The following is a 19,240-nucleotide window of genomic DNA, read 5'->3' on the forward strand; positions in this document are numbered from 1 at the left end:
TTTTATTTTCTACTATTCGCACACATGGTAATGATTATTTTCAAAGATTTAATGTTTTTTAATAATTTATTATGTTTATTATATTTATTATCTCTATTTGTTTTATAAAAAAAATTACACTGATTGGTTCAATGAGAGAAGCAAATTATTTAATAAGGCGGGCTAAGCTGAATTTCCCAAATGTACACAACCCACTTCTTTTTAATGTATGAATCGCGGATAATTGATTCATATTAAATATTCAGAAGATGCTTTCTTATCTTAGGTGCATATTATTATAACTATTGTAACTATGAACACGAACCTAAAGAAGAAATTCGATGAAACATTAACTATAAAAATAACATGAAATATTAATAGCAGTATAAAGCAAGAAATTTTCCATTGTCGCAGTTTCATCGTTGATAATACCTAAAAACTGAGTTAAGTGACGGAAGGAAACATCTCGCAGAGCATTTCCACGTCTAATAACAAGCCTTTATCGTAAACTTCCATCTTCCCCACCAAATGGTATAAAATGATGTGTCGAAGCATTCTGCCTAATATTTATATTGGTTAATACAAAATCAGTATTTATTTACATTTATTACTTACCTTTCACAAAATCAAATGCTTTTGTTTTTTGGTTTGTTGAAATTAAACTAACTAAACCAATAAGCGATGTCACTCATCTGCGCACTCAAAATAATTCTGCAAAAATCTTGAAGGAAAATTTTTTTCCTATTTTGTAATTTCGGTTTTACGGCTAACTCAGACTTTTTTGTTGAGTTATTGTGCTTTATCGTAACCTGGGCAACATGAAAGAATGTCCTAACAGCTGTGGTGCGACTAAAAAAGTCATCAACCAAAGCTGAATGTTATTGTCGCATAGGCGACCTCAAACCAGCTGACTTTCAGATACGTGATTTCCCCGGTTTCAATACGTGTTGTGTTATTAACGCGCTACGCATACATTTCCTAAAAATAAGAAGAAAATAATTTTTACCTATGCAACATAATTTTATTTAATTAAATGTAAGCAAAATGATTTGTCGATTGTGTTTAAAAGAAGTTGATAAATACATCGCAGGCAATATACTGGATGTGTCGTATGTAATTGGAAAATATTTCTGGTTTGAGGTAAACCAATTTAAAGAGTTTTCCCCAAAGGCAACAAAAGGTTTTTATAATTTTCAGCTTCAACAAAACGACCCAATATCAGCAGCAATTTGTGATAATTGTTGGGGTAAAGTTTCTGATTTTCATGAGTTCTACAAAAGTATTGAAAAAGTTCATGGCAGGCTAAGCGAAAATGTTATAGTTAAAATTGAAAGCCCTGGTAAAGAACACGCTATAGAAAGTGTAATGATTCAATCATTTCCATTGTCAAGTAAAAAAGAATCTGATGATTATTACACCAAAGTTAATGACGAAGTTCCTTTTGATATGTTGATTGAGAGCACTGATGACAGTATTCGTAATCAAAGAATTGAAGATTCACGTGATATATTAGGAACCGAAAGTTTTGGTGCAAACGATTTAGAGGATGCTGATGGTGCCGCTACTTGCAAAGATGAAAAATATTGTAGCAATAGTGATAACTCATCTAATGTTGAAGATATCATGAAAGATGGAAAAGATAATAAGCTAACGAAAAAGAAGAAATTTACTAAATCCGTGAGAACAACTGCAACTAAGATTTCTTTGGCCAGGTTGCGACAAAATAATACGGATGGTAAAATAAAATCAGAGAAAACTCAAAAACGCAATTTAAAAAAAGCAAAGAAATCACCGGAACAATCGAAAGCAGATAGTGACCAAAGTATAGCAATCGACGAAGAGATAGCAAAGTTTATGTCATTACATTGCGATTTGTGCAATTTCGCGGCTACGAATTTTTACTCCCTTCATAGCCATATGCACACAGAGCATAAAATCAAAGGTTACGTGAGATGTTGTAATAAGAAATTTTCCAAACGTTTCTTATTGCTGGATCACGTACGCCAACATTCAAATCCTGAGTGTTTCAAGTGCGTAAATGTAAATTTTGTTTATCAAAGTAATTCTATATCCTTTTCTTTTTCGTTCTTAGATGTGAACAATGTAATCGTGTGTATGCTGATCGCAATTCTATGCGCATTCATTTCCTCAGTAAACATAAAAAAGACGAAGATAAAATGTTTACTTGCTCTCAGTGCCCCAAAAAATTCTTTAGAAGATATTCCCTAAGACAGCATGAATTAGTTGGTCATAGTGATCACAAGAACGCATGTTTAGCCGTTGATGAAGAGATAGCAAAGTTTATGTCGCTGCATTGTGAACTATGCAAAACAGAAGCAAACAATTTTACAAGTCTTAAAGGTCATATGCGTGCTGAGCATAAAATCAAAGGTTATGTAAAATGTTGTAATAAAAAATTTCGTGAACGTGGTTTACTTGTTGAGCACATACGCGTACACTTCAATCCCGCCTGTTACAAGTAAATGTTATTATTAGATCCGTGTTTACTAATAAATGTAAAACTCATTATTTTCTTCCTTTTAGATGTGAAGAATGCAGTCTTGTTTTTCCCGATCGACAATCTATGCGTAATCATTTCCTTATGAAACATCCAAAAGTCGAAGACAAGCCTTTTGCTTGTTCGCAGTGTTCCAACAAATTTGTTACAGTATATTTATTACAGCGACATAAAGCGCTCGCCCACAGTGATCAATCGAAAACTTGTAGCAGTTGTTGTAAGAGGCAAGTTGTTCGTGAAATGTAAAATAAGTTTTCTTAATCTGGTTTACTTAGGTTTGACAGTGCAGCTCAGCTGTCTGCTCATATCAGAGAGCAGTGTTTGTGCGATACATGCGCGGAAGTTGTATGTGGGACTGTTGCCCTTCAACGCCACCTTCTAAAACATAAAAAGAGCTTTACTGAAGGAAAGGAAACTGAAATTCCTGATATTTCTAACAAGACATCACCTAGTCAACAAGGCAAATCAATTCGTAAATCCTGCGTTCTCAATTCTTTAAGTACAAGTGAATGCAATACGCCATCTGTGCACGAAAAGTTTCCATTACAATGTCAATATGCCGTTGCATCACAAGAAAATTGACCCACAATTCATCAGGGCGCGCTAATACCTCGTTAAATAATATTAGGAACGAAAGCAAAAACAAAGTCATATAAAATCTTTTAATAAAAGGCAAAGCCTGAATTTAAATTAAATTATTAAAAACCGATTATCACTTTCATTAAAACATAAGAAGCAAACTTAGAATTTATTACTAATAACACTTATGATGTCTTTGCTTACTTTGAAGATGTTTAATAAAACATTCAGGATGATATACCACAATATTTTCGAAAGCGGAAATGATTTACTTATTTTTTTGTTTATTTAATAGATTCCGAAAAAGGCAAACGATTTTCACTTATTATTATCTTTAATCGAATATAAGCTAAACAAGTAAGAAAATTATATTCTTTTATACCCATCACCATTTTTTAAATGTTTTTGCCAAATTTGAATACGATGTCTTCATTTTTGCGGCCACGAAAACGTTTACAACAGACATCACACAGACGGACATGCGTACATCGATTTAGAATTTGATGCTGATCAATAATATATATATATATATATATATATATACTTTGTGGAGTCCCTGACGCTTCTGCGCATTGCGAATGTTTTCGTAAGATACCAACACTCCTGTAATTTTCCAATTCGTTTTGTGGGCTCGGCCCACCATTGTAAAGCTGCGAAATAAAAGTCGCCTTGCGAGCCTAAGAAAATTTCAAATTTTGGTGAAAAATTTGTATAAAAGGAAAGCATAGTAGAATTGCGGACGAAACTTAACCAAGGCCAAGGAAGGTTTCAAAGTTGACAACGATATGAATATATCATCATAAACGGATACATATCGAATGAGCTTATTAATTAACGATAGTGGTCAGACGGAATATTTATGATTTTGTCTTTTTTAAAAAAATGGTGAAAATAAAGTATTTTTGGAAAACCGCGTAATATTTAATGCATCGTATATCCTTAATGTAAGCTATCACCCAAAAATTGAATTCAAATTTATCTATGACATGTCAACTTTACGTTAATTTATTGTTAAGCGATTACTTAATTTCGTTACGATTCGTATGCTTTTTAATTTATTTTTCTACCCTTAAGGTGTTGCCATGTAGTTTAGTATCTTTTTTTTTAAATATTATATTTATTTTCATAATAATCAAAAGGTACTTCCTCTTGTTCTTGAAGACTCAGGCAGTCTGTATTCTAATAGAAAAAGCTAAGGACTTAAAATGCAATGATGATTTATTGCGTTGTTCGGGTTAAAACGTCACATATGGTAAACACCAAAAAAAATACGAAAATTTTCTTCTTCTGCAAATCAATAAACGTAGATTCGCAGTGTTGCGTAAAAAAGTTTCAATTTGAATACTAAGATTTTTGTTAGAACTTTAATAAAGTTGATAAATGACTTGAATGCAGATGTATAAAGATGCATGCATAAATATTATGCATGTAAATGGAAGTGATTTAAGAAGTAGCTGAATATTGCGAATAAGAAAATCGATATTAAAAATATACAAAAACATACGGTTTAAGAACTAAAAGTAAAGCAGTCAACATAAATGTATGGAAAACAACAATAAGAAAATTGATGTAAAAGCAAGTTAAATTTTTGATTGAACAAAGATAGGACAGGACAGGACTTCCCTGACGCAAGTGAATAAAGCAAAAAAAAGGCTTACATGTTTTGAATTGGCAAATATATATGGTTTAAATTAGTACAAAATAAATGCAAACGACATAAATAATTTCTAAATTTCAAATAAATTGTCTTTATTTCTCGTATGTGTTTTACATTTTGTTCTACTTGTGTGCGTAAGCAAACTGATTTGCCACTTCCCACAAAATCTCGTAAAAGGTCGGCAAAGTTGAAATCACATCCGGAAAATATGAATAACGCAACATTGTGCAAATCGCTAAGGGTGCTAATATGATGAGGCGTCATTTGTCGGTTAAAAATTTCCGAGTGGACGGTCGCACTATCATATGGTTTTGCTGGAAATGTAAACAAAAACATATGGTTTTACAGCTAAAAGTAAAGAAATCAACGTAAGCGTAAACAAATATATAAGTAAAATACTGTAACGATGTTAATATAATGGTAAAGCCGAAAAAGTTAGATGCTAGTGTTTTCAGACTTTAATCTTAGAATTTATGTTCTGGCTAAATTTGTAATAATAATTACAATAATAATGATAAAAGTAAACAAGCTTTTTAATTTATAGTTATAAAGAAGATTGATTAAGATTAATATATATTTCATGTAATGTTTGCATATTTATTGTTCCACAATTTAGAAATTACCACTTATCACTATTTAATAAAACAATTTGGTGAATATATTTCAACTTTAAAATGTATAGTCTTTAGTGCTTATTATTCATTTCTTAGATAATGGTGCATGATAAATACCGAAACTGAAAATCAAACAATTTAAAAAAAAATGTACTTTAATGTAATGTAAACATAAATTAGAGAAATAATTTTAAAATTTAAAAGAAATTATTATAATTTCTTGCGCGTTTTCCTTTTTGTTTTATTTATAGTTGAAGTCCCAACCCGAAAATAGGAATAACGTCTCATTGTGTTGTCGCCTTAATTGTGTACAAATCGAACGAACGTTGTTAAGAAGAAAATATACAATAAAAATTTTACACTTGCGTTAGAGATTTTGTGTTTCGATATTAATTTGAATGGAAGCAACAATGATTTGTCGCTTGTGCTTAAAAGAGGTTAATGAATTTAAAAGTGCGTTTGCCGTGACGGAGAATAAACCAACCATGGCTTCAGTAGTCAGAATTCATTTCTGGTTTGAGGTAAATACAATTGCAAACTTTCTTTCAGGAAGGAAATAAATAATTTCATTCTTCTTCTTAGCTGCAACAAAACGATCCCATATCAACAGTAATTTGCAATAGTTGTTGGTGTAAGGTTTCCGATTTCCATGACTTCTATAAAAGCGTTGAGGAAGCTCAGAGTCATCTGGGAGAAAATGTCACAGTGAAAATTGAGAACATTAGCGCGGAGCATTCCATAGAAAATGTGATGATTCCATCATTTTCATTGTCGAGTAAACAGGAACCCGAAGTCAATTTCGACGAAGTTAATGATGAAGTTCCTTTTGACATGACGACGGTTGAAACGCCTAGTACGCGTACAGGTCTCAGAACCGACGACTCCCATGACATATGGAGAAGCCAAAAAAACAGTGATAACAATGCCATTGAGGATATCAAAGACATCATTGACTATAAAGATGAAATATTCAGTGATCATAACTCCGACCCGGTTAACAGAACAACTTTTGCAGAAAATGAAGAAAGTAATAAAGTAACCATAAACAAAAAAGGAATAAATAAAACTAATAAATTGTCAGTTAAGGCACAACGGAAAGTCCCGCTAGCACAGAAAATTCATTGCAAAAACGGACGTGCAGCAAAAGTGCCTGAAGTAGAAAAGAGCAATGTCAAAAAAACGAAGGAACTCTCTGAACAAGCTAAAGCTATTCGTGAACAGGGTTTAGCCTTTGACGGAGAAATCGCCAAGTTTATGTCATTGCATTGTGAACTTTGTAAAGTAACGGCTACGAATTTTAGCTCCCTTCATACCCACATGCTTGCAGAACATAAAATCAATGGTTACGTGAGATGTTGTAATAAGAAATTTTCGAAACGTTTCGCACTTCTGGATCACATACGACATCATTCAAATCCTGAGCGTTTCAAGTGAGTAAATTCATACTTGTTAATACATTCCCTGCCACGTATACCGCGCTGAAATGCATACGCACACCAATTAAATTGTTAAAGTTTCAAACAAGAAATTAGTTATTACTAGCAATACTTGTGATGCTTACGACATGGTTTGAGATATCGAGATATCGCGCGTACCGATGACAATACAAACGACGTGCCCATTAGTGACCAATGAATGTTTCAGTCCTTATTCGGCCTTTTGTTTCATTGTTAATTTACAAATTCCTATTTCGGTTATATATTTGATTTATTTTAAAAAGTCATTCAAATTTTTGTATTCAACCTATCTCTATAAAGATAAAGTTTTATTAATATGCACTTCTTAATTTCAACTATTGTACTCCAAGTGAACAATGAAAATCATTGAGTTTATTTATATGATAGAAAAACTGTTGACGAATTTCAATCTGTAGAGAAGTAATAACAAGTAATAAATAATGAATTTTCTGACCTTCTACCTTCTAGAAAACACCATGAAATAAAAAAAGGCAGCGGCAGCCCGGCAAAAAGGTATCGATGCAAATCATGTTATGAGAAAGCTGTGAACATTTTTAATAGCCAAATCGCCCGAAATACCACAAAAAGGGTGACGACGTTTTGCAATGATTGTCCCAATAAACCGTATTTATGCATTCCTTGTTTCAACGAGATTCATTGCTACATGCAAATATAGTAAATTAAAATAAGACATACTTCACGCTCATTGCGCACACGATTTTTATTTAATATGAAATAAATTTTTTTTTCTTTTTACCCTATGGAGCATTTTGTTGTTTGAATATTTTTGGTTATGAAAAATTTATGCGGCCCACGCGAAATGAAAATGGCATCTACGTGCAAGGGGACATGTTTATAGAAACATTTACAGTTCTTTGTCTTTTCTTTTTAGATGTGAGCAATGCAATCGTGTTTACGCTAATCGAAATTCAATGCGCACTCATTTCCTTAGCAAGCACAAAAACGACAAAGAGAAAGTATTTACTTGTTCTCAGTGCCCTCAGAAATTTTTCAAAAAGTATTTACTAAGAAAACATGAACTGTTCGGGCATAGTGATCATAAAAACGCCTGCATAGCCGTCGATGAGGAGATAGCCAATTTTATGCCATTGCGTTGTGAGCTGTGCAATGAGGAGTCTACCAATTTTACAGCTCTTAAAGGACACATGCGTGATGAACACAACGTCAAAGGCTACGTCCGATGTTGTAATAAGAAATTTTCTGAGCATGGTTTACTTGTTGAGCACATACGCGCCCATTTAAATCCTGCATGTTATAAGTAAGTGAATTACTTTTTTGTTGATAAAAACATACATTACTTGCTTTTACTTTTTAGATGTGAAGAATGTAGTCTTGTCTTTCCCGATCGCCAGTCTATGCGCAATCATTTCCTTATGGAACACGGAAAGATGGAAGATAAACCCTTTGCTTGCTCTCTGTGCTCTAGCAAATTTGTTACAGTATATTTGTTACATCGACATACAGCAGTTGTTCATGGTGACCATAGCAAAACCTGCAGCAGTTGTCGGAAAAAGTAAGTTATTCGTAAACACTTTGAAACATGTTTCCTCATAGTATCATATTTAGATTTGAAACTGCCGCTCAATTATCGGCTCATGTTAAGGAACAATGCTTATGTGATACATGCGCGGAAGTTGTATGCGGCGCTGCTGCCCTTCAACATCACCTATTAAAACATAAGAAGAATTATGTTGAAATGGAAGAAGAAGAATGTTCATGATGTTTGCAACACGACGCCGCTCCGACAACTTAATTAATTCGTAAAAATGGTATTCTCGATACCTTCTTAATCCCATGATCCTCAATTCATGCACAAAGAGTGGAAGCACAAACAGAACCATGTTAAAAAGGAGTGCAGTGTGAATTTAGATTAAGTTATTAATGACTGATGATCACATGTATTAATATAATAGAACTTGGAGTTCTATACCTCTTGATACTTGGATTTCTCTTCCTTGTTGTTTTTTCTTTACATGCAAAAAGATGTTTAGTATAACATGGGCGATGACGTACTACGACGTTTAAATTATCACCGGGGCTTTGCATGTTTTGCAACCATTCAATTATGCATATAAAAAAAGTACAGAATGCCTTCCTATATATCTCTGCCTTACGCAATATGGTTAGTAAAATTGGCGTTTAAAACTTTGAAGGATTTTCGGTTTATTTAACTTTTAAACGTAAACCATTGAAAATAAGAATCAGTGCGACGGTGTATTCCCAAATATGGAAAAGGTTCTTGATGAAGTCTGGCATGAGGCCTTGCTCTCAAAATTTAAAAAATTTATTCCAACTCTAATGTATTTGCTACAATAGAAACATTTTTATGTTAAAGTTGAAAACGATGGTTCGTATATAAATAAAATTTAAGGTATATAATTTTCATTTCAGGTTATCTTAACTCCGACAATATTTTAACTGCAACTTATGCAGATGACACAGAACTCATGTATTCGCACAACGTCTTGGCGTCGACTTATCTGCTGTTATCTACTTCCAAAAGTGTGCTTCAAGAAAAAGATTGCAATCAAGCGAGGAAATCATAGTGGAAACTGGGCGAATGCGTTCCCTTTTGAGCTTTGTTTTGCTCAAAGTATTGTTCTTATCATTTCTTTTATCATGTAATACATACTTCCTTGGCATTTCACAATATTTCCAAGCAAATATTTTTAAAAACAAAGGATTGCAAAAATCAAAGCATGTATTCGCCTAGCGATCCTATGAATATTTCCTACGAAGTACAAATTCATTAAATTAAAATAAATGCCGAAAAATCCATGCATGTTATCGTTCCGGTTGGGATATGACGCAGGGTTTTCTAGCTGATCCGTCCCAGGAAAATTTATAAGCTTGTAGAAATAAAACTATCGGACTTTCGATATAATCCAGATCGTAGCTTTCCTTCTCTTTTGAAACGCCTAAGTGGTCATAGCAATCCAGGCAGCTGGAGGAAGGCATGACTGTTGAATATCGCGGTTGACTTTGTAATTTACGTACCATCCAATGAAGAGAAAGAAAAAAAAACAAACCAACACACGCGACATCTGTACTCATTCTATTTATTAGCTGTCCACATCCGGATTTATTGGTCAGATACTTCTCTAAAAGGATATACATTATTCTTCAGCAATGGTAATTGGAAATACCCTAAAGTACGGAAGCTCTATGCATGCAGCCTGTTTATTAGGTACCTTCTTGTTTCTTCTAAGAGGAATGCAGAATGGAGGACTAGTACTCTCTACCACTATACCACCGTCTTAGCAGTATCCTAGACACCACCAATCTATCTAAGAGATTCCTACGGGTTGCGCACTAGCAGTGTCTTTCTTCTTTTTTCTTTTTAGGCAAAATGTATTTATCGTCCCCTCGTCTTAATGGTCATGTTATTAACAAAAGCTTCACTTTCTCATTGACTCCTGAAGCACGATTAAGTGTTGCACACAATGATTGCTTTACGCGCTGTGCGCGACGTATAACGCACAGTCAGTTGAACACATAGCTTGCATGCGTTGCTAGCAAGTGCAAAGTGAAAAGTTTTGCTTAAAGCAAAAGAAGGAAGAAAGGGAAAAAATTATTCCGGGTAAGTCCACTCTTTTGTTAATAATATAATATTTAAAATTAAGCAATTTTTAATAAGTTTAATAGGTTTGTTAGGAAACATTTGAGAGACAAAAGAAGATGGATAGGAACGATTTAAATATTTTAGTTATGATGGTGAGGCGATGTGAGAACATTAGAGAAAGTTAGCGTCCTCAAAGGAATTACAAAAAGAGATTCTTGGCAAGATTAGCCTTCGACCATATGTATTATAATGACGTTGAGAGACTTACACTGAATGTTCGCCTGAATTCTGAAGAATTTGACCTTCTTTTAAATTTAGGGAAGGAGCAGTTTACAAATCTTGACTACAACTACTTCTTTCAATATGTAAAAACATTTTCATGCCTCACAAAGTGGTAAATGGCTCCAGAATCCAAAGCATAAACCATTTTATTTTCACTATATTGGTTTTTAAAATTGTTTGAACCAATCATGAAATTAACTCCTGTACAATTAGCTTCTTAGGATTATCACTCACATCTTTAGCTCAGCAATCAATCCCTGCATTTTTTGATTTCTTCAGCTAATAGCCACACTGCGTCCCTTCCCAACTTTAATACCGCTTTGGAAAGATTTTCTAAGGTCGTTACAATTGGATTATATAACACTGGTCGTTTCCGGTTTAGATTTAGCAAATTTTAATTGCCTTATAAGTACATTGAACTGCAAAAGGTATGCACTTAATTCCTCACTTGCCAATTTTCTTCTTACTGAAGTTTAGCTTTAAGTACCCTTGCACTCAAAACTTGAATACAATCTGCTCCACGTTTCTCTGATAATTGTTCCATCCCAAACGTACTCCAGCAAATCATCACGAGTAAATTACGTAACAACGTCCTAAGCCTTAACGTCTTTCCTTAAAAATTCATCTCACTTAGCTCCTTCTGCAGACATCGTAATATATTATGTACATTATAATGCTATACTGAAAGGAGCGGGAAAAACATATTACGGTATTATTACGGCTGTAAACGTGAATCGTGTGTTAGTTTTCGTCGTGACGGCTAAGTATACTGTCGTATACTGGTGTAGGTTTTATTCATACGACAGAAATTTGAAAACTGCAACAAATGATCATAGAAAATTTCTCATTCTTTCAGATAGCAAATCAGGTCTGCTTTTAATAAATAAAAGAGAGGCAGAAAACGAATATATATTTGGAATACATAAAATACATACAAATTGAGGACGTCCTGTCCTTAGCGTGGATACCAGGTTGCTCTGGCTTTTTTTAAACGATTTTCATGCATAAAGAGCTCAATTCGATGATACAATCTTTTCGAATGGTCGTCCATAACACTCCGCCAAGTGAATATTTTTGGTGCCAAAATATTTGGTAGGACTTCCTGATTTTTCCGTACAAAAATGGTCCGATCAGTTTATTTGCAAGTCCACAATTAACGATTAAATTTTATTTCCAATTTATTTTTAATTTTTTCTAACGCACCTTGTATTCAATTTTATTATTATTTGCGGTTATGTTTTTAAGTAGATCGAAACAATCTTTGAACTAAATGAGAAGATTCTGGTCTGCAAAAGCTTCTTTAGGAAATTAACCAACCACACAAATGCGCAAATGAGGCGGGGTATGAAAACTCATTCGAATTTATTTAGTATTTTTAGGTTTGCGTAATCGTAAGTCTTATCGCTATTTAGTGATGGCGTAAAAATGTGTCAAGAAAGGTAAGATAATGTGAACCATCAAATAAAAATTAAACGAAAAGTTGTTAATTTTGTTCGATAATTTAAATTTATTTTCTGTCCTTAAAGTACGGCCAAGTTCTATTTAGTGGCTATTTTTATCTACGGGATAAAATCGTGTGTTGTTAAACTACGGAGCATAGAAAAAATAAGAAGCTTATAGAAAATAAAAAATTTTACACTTGCGATAGAGACTATTTTTTTGATATTTATATGAATATAAGCAAGAATGATTTGTCGTTTGTGTTTAAAACAGGTTAATGAATTTAAAAGCGCGTTTGAAGTAACGGATAATAAACCAACCATGGCTTCAATAATCAAAAAACACTTTTGGTTTGAAGTAAATAAATTTCAACCTTCTTCCCGGAAGGAAGTAAAAATTTTCTTTCTGTTTTTCAGCTGCAGCAAAACGATCCAGTATCAACAGTAATTTGCGATGATTGTTGGTTTAAAGTTTTTGATTTTCATGAGTTTTATAAAACCGTTGAAAAAGCTCAATGTCAGTTGGGCGAAAATGTCGTAGTGAAAATTGAAAACATTAGCGCGGAGCATTCCATAGAAAACGTGATCATCCCGTCATTTTCATTGTCGAGTAAACAAGAACCTGGTGTTAACTTCGACGAAGTTAATGATGAAGTTCCTTTTGATATGGTCGCGACGAATGACAACACGCGTGCAGATGTCAGAGCAGAGGATTCCCACGATATATTGGGAACTCAACAAGGTTGTACTAATAACGCCATAGAGGATGTTAAACATGTCGATGTTTACAAGGATGATAGATTTAATGATCACATTGATGATCCATTTAACAAAGAAGTGTTAGCAGAAAATGAGAAAAATAATAAAGTAAGCAAAAAGAAAAAAGGTGTAAAATCTTCAGAAAAGGCTAGAACCACCAGATCTTCGTCTAAGGTACAAAGGGACGCACAGAATATTCGTTCCTCAAAACCAGCTGCAACAAAAGTTCGCAAGATTGAAAAGAACAGGGTCAAAAAAGTGAAAAAAAAAGAACTTTCCGAACAAGCTAAAGCTATTCGTGAGCAAGGTTTGGCATTTGATGAAGAGATTGCGAAATTTATGTCTTTGCGTTGCGAGCTATGTAGCCTTGAAGTAAAAAATTTTCATGACCTTGAAAGCCATATGCACGCAAAACACAAAGTCAAAGGATACGCCCGATGTTGCAATAAGAAATTTTCTAAGCGCTTTTTACTGCTGGACCACATACGCCAACATTCAAATCCCGATTGTTTCAAGTGAATAAATTCACGTGGGTCAATTTGATTTCTAAATATTATTTTGATTTTGTTTTTAGATGCGGTCCATGTAAGCGGGTTTTCGCAGACCGTAAATCTATGCAAAATCATTTCCTTATCAAACATCAAAAGGATGAGGATAAAATGTTCTCCTGCTCACAATGTTCCAAGAAATTTGTTAGAAGATATTTATTACGACAGCATGAATTAGTGGGTCATAGCGACCATAAAAACGCTTCTTTAGCTGTTGATGAGGAAATAGCCAAATTTATGTCATTACATTGTGAACTATGCAGCGTGGAGATAGCAAATTTTACCGCTCTTCGCAATCATATGGTCGCAGAGCACAACATCAAAGGTTACGTGAGATGTTGTAATAAGAAATTTTCCAAACGTTTTTTACTTTTGGAGCACATACGAACGCATTTAAATCCTGCTTGCTACAAGTAACAAAGCCCAAATTTATTATTGAAACTAATTCCAATTGATTCTTCTTTTAGATGTGAGAACTGTAGTCGTGTATTTCCTGATCGTAAGTCGATGCGTAATCATTTTCTTATGAAACATCAAAAGGACGAAGACAAAACATTTGCTTGTTCTCAGTGTCCCAGCAAATTTGTTACCGTGTACCTATTACAGCGACACAAAGTGATTGCGCACCGTGATCGTACCAACACTTGCAAAAGTTGTAACAGAAGGTAAGTAAGGAAGATTTTATTTATAAATTCTCACGTAATTTTTTCCACGTTTCGTGTTTTTAGATTTAGTACAGGTGTTCTGTTATCTGCTCATATCAAGGAGCAGTGTTTATGCGATACGTGCGGGGAAGTTGTGTGTAACACTGCTGCGTTTCAACGTCATCTATTGAGACATAAAAACTGCCTTTCGGAATCCAAAGAATTGCGCACCTGTGATATTTGCCAAAAGGTATCAACAAGTCAACAAGACATGTTGGCTCACAAACTTTGTGCTCATAATCCCTTACGTACTTACGAATGCAATACGTCCTCTATGCACGATAACTTTCCATTTCAATATCCATATGCAATCACATCCCAAGAAAATGCATCCACAATGCTCGCGTATTCGAACCATCCGTACTCCGTCAATCGCCGTTGAATGAATCAAGCAGTAGTAGAAAGTTGCGCAAAATAAAATTATCTAAGATATTTTAGTAACATCAGTTGCAAAACAATTGCATTTCAAATTAAACTATTAATTTATTGTCAACGCCTTTACTACATTAAATGCTGATTTACATCTAACTTCACTCGTGAATAGAATATTGGAAGGCATATTTCATTTATACAGGTCTTTCGCTTACAGATCGCCATGTCCACTAATTGCTTTATTATTCAAAAGCACGTCTTTTATACGTCGACAATATATGTAATAAAAGTTAAATTTATAATAATAATAATTTTTTCTTTCTGAATTATGTTAGACTGATTTCTTGCCAAAGAGAAGTAGAAGGTGTTAAATTTTCCCGATTTTTTTTTTAATGATTTGAAGAATCGTTTCTTTAGTAGCTTATACGGCAATGACAAACAACAAATATCACACCTTTTTCTTATTTTCTAAAGTTTGACCTTTTGTGTATTATTTTATTGAACAAGAATCCATAGCATAAAACGCATTTTACCGTTGTTTTGCGCATTGCTTTCAATTATTTAATCAATAGATCCAGTTTGGCAGATTTCATTGTCTGTACCAACCTATGACGTCAAGCTGTCACCCACCGGCCATGTTATGCTGTTTGATAGTGCTTCCGGCTAGATAACCAGCACGAGCTCTCTGCATTAATTTTGTTGTACTTGCGCAAGTAACTTTCGCAACTTATCCCCTCGTAAAGGCTGTGGCTATGCTCAAGTTAGGAATCTTATTAGATTTTATTTGATGGGAGTTAGCTTAATAGACATACACCTAAAAAGAAAAAAGAAAGAATACCAAAAAAAAAAAACAACGGTGCAAGCATAAGTTCGTTCATCATTTGTAATGCGTCCGTTTGTTTTGCTCCAATTCTCCAACTCTCCGCTTTTTGTCATATAAATGTCTGTCGCTATGTCTCCATGCCAGTTCGCCAACTCCGTGACCTATACTTCGATTTCTCCGTCCATATTTCTACCCATCTTCACAAACCCTTCATTTCGATTTTAATTCATGTTAATAATGTCAGGTCGATATGATAAGATTCCAACATTTGTTAGTGTTAAATCTTTCTTTGTTCCCCCAGTTCACATCTTATTGTATTTTGATAGCCATTAAATCTTTGAATATTATTTAAATTGATAGCGTACGTAAGTTCGCAAACGGAATTAGTTATCGTTACCCAAATTTTTTTTTCTTTTTTTTTCACATATTTAATTTACATCGTATCCTTAAAGATAAATAAATGTTGTAGCAACGTGGATAAGAAAACAGAGGTTATTGTCCATCATTGGGAATAATAAAAAAAAATAACAGATGTGATATTTAAGTAAATAAAAGGAAACTATATGAACTTTGAAAATTCATTAAAACATTTTAAGAAATAAAAGTAAATCAATTTCCAAATAGAAGATCCTGTATGTGATGACTTTTGGTTTTTTTTTGTAATTCATTGAATTCATCTAAACTAGATATTCCAAAGGGATTATTCAGTCTGACAAGATATTTTAAAGAGAAGACTTTTAACAAATGGAAAATCCAAATCATCACAAATAGTTTTGTTCCTAGTCAATGTTAGCCAATTGGTTTTTAAGTTGAGGTGGCTTTTATATCATTTTTCCATGTTTATAAGTGTTGTAAGCATGTCAAGAATCCTTATTTAGTGTAAACGTCATACGCGTGGAAAATTATATACAGTAAAAAAGAGAAAATTATATAGAGAATTTAGAACACTTTCGTAAAACACTCCTTCAACTTTATTTATGTTATTTCTATCATTTCCAACTTTAACGTGGAAAGATTCGCTTTGCAAATAGCATTTGAGCAAAAATACATATGAGTTGGAAGAAGTTTCATATCATACAATGTCTGGGATGAAAGATTCTTGGCTGAAAAACCGCCCAGTGAAGAGAATTCAATATTTTCTGGCTAAAAACCGTTAATTGACTATTTAGCAATAAAGAGAGCGCAGAGTTGCTTGTAATAAATAAGAAAAATTGACAATAAATGGCAACGCTTGCTCATGAACTCTATCAAAAAGGCAAAGTAGTAGCGGAATAAAATGTTAAAAGGCAAAGTGGTAACGGAATAAACTGTTAAATTGAAAAGCTGCCGGCATTTATATCTGTTAAATTAAAACATGTGTTTTTTAATTATTTCGCGAAAGGCAGGAATACTCTTACAACTACATTTAAAGAACGATTTTTGGGAAAAAAATTTTTTTTAACTATGAATAATCTTGCTTTTAATATGAGTAAGAATATGTAATCTTCTGTTTCCTTTTTAATATGATCTTACAAGTTTTGTTCAAAAGTTCTCTTTGTTTACAAATATCTTTTGTTTATATTAATAAATGCTACTATTATTTAGTGTAACAATTTCATTACATGTTCTATATGCGTTTTCTGTATAAAAGTTTTGTATGGAAGTTCTATTTGTTTACAATTATCTTGTGCTTGGATCCGACCAACCGATTAGCCAGATTGGCGCCAGAATTACAACTGCGGAATACAATATACAACAGGGTAATAAAATAAAGTTCAAGCATACAACACAACCACAACACATGGTTTCCGATTTCACGGTCATCAATGATCACCTTTATCGACATTCCCCTATGAGAGACAGGATTCTGAAAGAATACGATGATGAGCAGGACACCTCGGAAAATGATTAACAGGAATATCTCCTCAGATGTACGAAATTGTGTAACTTGTTACCAATGCAAGCATACAAAACAGATTCAACTTTAACTTACATCGATGTTGTTTGTTTTTACCATTTTTCCATGAACATACGAATGATAGCAACGAAAATGAATCGAACATCTTACGGGATCGCGATCTAAACGTTTACCAACTAACGCCCTGCTCGTGAACGAAAATTAGATGCGTGATTGCATGATTTGCTGTTGAGTCTATATTGTGTTGTTAAATTTCAGCAAAAATAAGAAGAGCATACAAGGTCCAAAAATTTTACACTTGGAATAGAAAGTTTATTTTTTTTAATTAATATAAACAAGAATGATTTGCCGCTTATGTTTACAAGAAAGTTGTGATTTTAAAAGTGCATTTGACTCGGCAGACAATGAACGGACTATCGCTTCAATTATTGAAAAGTATTTCTGGTTTGAGGTAGACAAATTCCGAATTATTCCGCAATAGCAATTAATGATTTTCTTGCATTTCAGTTCCAGCAAAACGATCCAGTATCAACAGTGATTTGTAACAATTGTTGGCTTAAAGTTTCTGACTTTCATGAATTCTATAAAAGTGTTGAAGAGGCCCAAAGTCATCTGGGCGAAAATGTCGTAGTGAAAATTGAAAATATTAGTGTGGAGCATTCCATAGAAAATGTAATAGTTCAGTCGATCCCTTTTTCTAGCAAGCAAGAGCCCAACGATTTTGCAGAAGCCAATGATGAGGACCCTTTTGATATGCCAATAGATAGAGTAGATAATAATCCGTCATCATTACTAAAGGGAAAAGATTCCAATGATAAATTAAGGAGACAAACTTATGGTATTAATTCTATGGAAACGGTTGAGAATGTCGGTGATGACAAAGACGAAAAATCTAGTGGTCATAACGGCAGAAAAGCAGCAGTTAAGAAGTCTTTGAAAAAGAAAAAGCCCATAAAATCTGCCACAACGGGTAGAACTAAAAAAAATCCTATGCCTAAATTACAACGGAATGTAAACTTATGCTTAACGAAAAATACAAGAAAGTTGGGCAAAACTGAAAACAACAACTCAAAAAAAGAAAAAGTCAAAAAACCGATTGAAGATCCGAAAAGTATAGCTTTCGATGAAGAGATAGCTAAGTTTATGTCGTTACATTGTGATCGGTGCAAATTAGAGGCCAAGAATTTTAATGCTCTGCACAGTCATATGCTCGCAGAGCATAACGTTAAAGGTTACGCAAGATGTTGCAATAGGAGATTTTCTTCACGCTTTTTATTACTTGATCATATACGCCGACATTCTAATCCTGACAGTCTGAAGTGAGAAAAGTGATAGTGATGCAATAAAACTGACTTTACTTTCCTGTCTTTCCCTTTAGATGCGAGCCATGTAATCGTATTTTTGCCGATCGCAATTCTCTGCGCCACCATTTACAAATCAAACATCAAAAAGATGAAGATAAAATGTTTTCCTGCTCTCGATGTCCAAAAAAGTTTGTTAAAATGTATTTGTTGCGACAACATGAGCTTGTCGGCCATAGCGATCATAAAAACGCTTGTCTGGCTGTTGATGAAGAGATAGCCAAGTTTATGTCGCTGCATTGTGAACAATGCAATGAAGAGGCGACCAACTTTACAGCCCTTAATCGGCATATGCGTGCTGAACACAACGTGCGAGGCTACGTCAGATGTTGTAATAGGAAATTTCGTGAGCGTGGTTTGCTTGTTGAGCACATACGCGCACATTTAAATCCTGCTTGTTACAAGCAAGTATATCCATTTTTAAGGAAAACGTTAAATAATCTTCTTTTTTTTTCTAGATGTGAGGAGTGTAGTCTCGTTTTTCCGGACCGTAAGTCGATGCGTAATCATTTTCTTATGATTCATCAAAAGGAGGAAGACAAACCTTTTGCTTGTTCTCAGTGTTCCAACAAATTTGTTACAGTATACTTGTTACAATTACATAAAGTGGTTGCTCATGGCGACCCTACAAATACTTGCAAAAGCTGTAGCAGAAAGTAAGCTGTTTA

The 19,240-nt window shown here is 33.8% G+C and overlaps 4 protein-coding genes across 5 annotated transcripts; all 4 read left to right on the forward strand.

Annotated features, from left to right (window-relative positions):
• The first annotated feature begins 971 nt into the window (after window positions 1-971).
• On the forward strand, window positions 972-3,267 carry LOC119636435 (transcription factor grauzone-like). Its single transcript, XM_038031766.1, has 5 exons — window positions 972-1,119; window positions 1,177-2,009; window positions 2,072-2,458; window positions 2,524-2,721; window positions 2,773-3,267. The coding sequence occupies exons 1-5, from the start codon at window positions 1,024-1,026 to the stop codon at window positions 3,077-3,079; spliced, it is 1,821 nt and encodes a 606-aa protein (XP_037887694.1). The 5' UTR covers window positions 972-1,023; the 3' UTR covers window positions 3,080-3,267.
• Window positions 3,268-4,620: 1,353 nt separating this feature from the next.
• On the forward strand, window positions 4,621-8,635 carry LOC119636417 (transcription factor grauzone-like). 2 transcript variants are annotated; one of them, XM_038031738.1, is made up of 8 exons: window positions 4,621-5,101; window positions 5,599-5,868; window positions 5,930-6,374; window positions 6,429-6,777; window positions 7,273-7,317; window positions 7,697-8,083; window positions 8,141-8,338; window positions 8,392-8,635. In XM_038031738.1, the coding sequence occupies exons 2-8, from the start codon at window positions 5,746-5,748 to the stop codon at window positions 8,543-8,545; spliced, it is 1,701 nt and encodes a 566-aa protein (XP_037887666.1). In that variant the 5' UTR covers window positions 4,621-5,101; window positions 5,599-5,745; the 3' UTR covers window positions 8,546-8,635. The 2 variants fall into 2 exon arrangements, with proteins under 2 accessions (XP_037887666.1, XP_037887665.1); XM_038031737.1 differs by lacking the exon at window positions 7,273-7,317 and having other exon boundaries at window positions 4,625-5,101; window positions 5,930-6,777.
• A 3,656-nt stretch (window positions 8,636-12,291) lies between these two features.
• LOC119636413 (transcription factor grauzone-like) lies at window positions 12,292-15,443 on the forward strand. Its single transcript, XM_038031731.1, has 5 exons — window positions 12,292-12,466; window positions 12,526-13,382; window positions 13,442-13,828; window positions 13,883-14,080; window positions 14,144-15,443. The coding sequence occupies exons 1-5, from the start codon at window positions 12,356-12,358 to the stop codon at window positions 14,499-14,501; spliced, it is 1,911 nt and encodes a 636-aa protein (XP_037887659.1). The 5' UTR covers window positions 12,292-12,355; the 3' UTR covers window positions 14,502-15,443.
• A 2,000-nt stretch (window positions 15,444-17,443) lies between these two features.
• On the forward strand, window positions 17,444-19,232 carry LOC119636692 (transcription factor grauzone-like). The gene is made up of 4 exons (XM_038032236.1): window positions 17,444-17,662; window positions 17,719-18,530; window positions 18,590-18,976; window positions 19,031-19,232. The coding sequence occupies exons 1-4, from the start codon at window positions 17,552-17,554 to the stop codon at window positions 19,230-19,232; spliced, it is 1,512 nt and encodes a 503-aa protein (XP_037888164.1). The 5' UTR covers window positions 17,444-17,551.
• Window positions 19,233-19,240: the final 8 nt, after the last annotated feature.

This window comes from Glossina fuscipes, unplaced genomic scaffold (assembly GCF_014805625.2).
Source record: "Glossina fuscipes isolate IAEA_lab_2018 unplaced genomic scaffold, Yale_Gfus_2 28, whole genome shotgun sequence".
Taxonomy (NCBI): Eukaryota; Metazoa; Arthropoda; class Insecta; order Diptera; family Glossinidae; genus Glossina; species Glossina fuscipes.

What these genes read in the sequence shown, in the direction of transcription:
- LOC119636417 (XM_038031737.1), top strand. Translation starts at nt 5,746, where the DNA reads ATGGAAGCAACAATGATTTGTCGCTTGTGCTTAAAAGAGGTTAATGAA. An exon ending in TCAAATCCTGAGCGTTTCAA is followed by an intron (nt 6,778 to 7,696) that starts GTGAGTAAATTC and finishes TTTTCTTTTTAG; the next exon opens with ATGTGAGCAATGCAATCGTG. An exon ending in TGCAGCAGTTGTCGGAAAAA is followed by an intron (nt 8,339 to 8,391) that starts GTAAGTTATTCG and finishes TATCATATTTAG; the next exon opens with ATTTGAAACTGCCGCTCAAT.
- LOC119636692 (XM_038032236.1), top strand. Translation starts at nt 17,552, where the DNA reads ATGATTTGCCGCTTATGTTTACAAGAAAGTTGTGATTTTAAAAGTGCA. An exon ending in AAAAGTATTTCTGGTTTGAG is followed by an intron (nt 17,663 to 17,718) that starts GTAGACAAATTC and finishes CTTGCATTTCAG; the next exon opens with TTCCAGCAAAACGATCCAGT. An exon ending in TCTAATCCTGACAGTCTGAA is followed by an intron (nt 18,531 to 18,589) that starts GTGAGAAAAGTG and finishes CTTTCCCTTTAG; the next exon opens with ATGCGAGCCATGTAATCGTA.
- LOC119636413 (XM_038031731.1), top strand. Translation starts at nt 12,356, where the DNA reads ATGATTTGTCGTTTGTGTTTAAAACAGGTTAATGAATTTAAAAGCGCG. An exon ending in TCAAATCCCGATTGTTTCAA is followed by an intron (nt 13,383 to 13,441) that starts GTGAATAAATTC and finishes TTTTGTTTTTAG; the next exon opens with ATGCGGTCCATGTAAGCGGG. An exon ending in TTAAATCCTGCTTGCTACAA is followed by an intron (nt 13,829 to 13,882) that starts GTAACAAAGCCC and finishes TTCTTCTTTTAG; the next exon opens with ATGTGAGAACTGTAGTCGTG.
- LOC119636435 (XM_038031766.1), top strand. Translation starts at nt 1,024, where the DNA reads ATGATTTGTCGATTGTGTTTAAAAGAAGTTGATAAATACATCGCAGGC. An exon ending in TCAAATCCTGAGTGTTTCAA is followed by an intron (nt 2,010 to 2,071) that starts GTGCGTAAATGT and finishes TTTCGTTCTTAG; the next exon opens with ATGTGAACAATGTAATCGTG. An exon ending in TTCAATCCCGCCTGTTACAA is followed by an intron (nt 2,459 to 2,523) that starts GTAAATGTTATT and finishes TCTTCCTTTTAG; the next exon opens with ATGTGAAGAATGCAGTCTTG.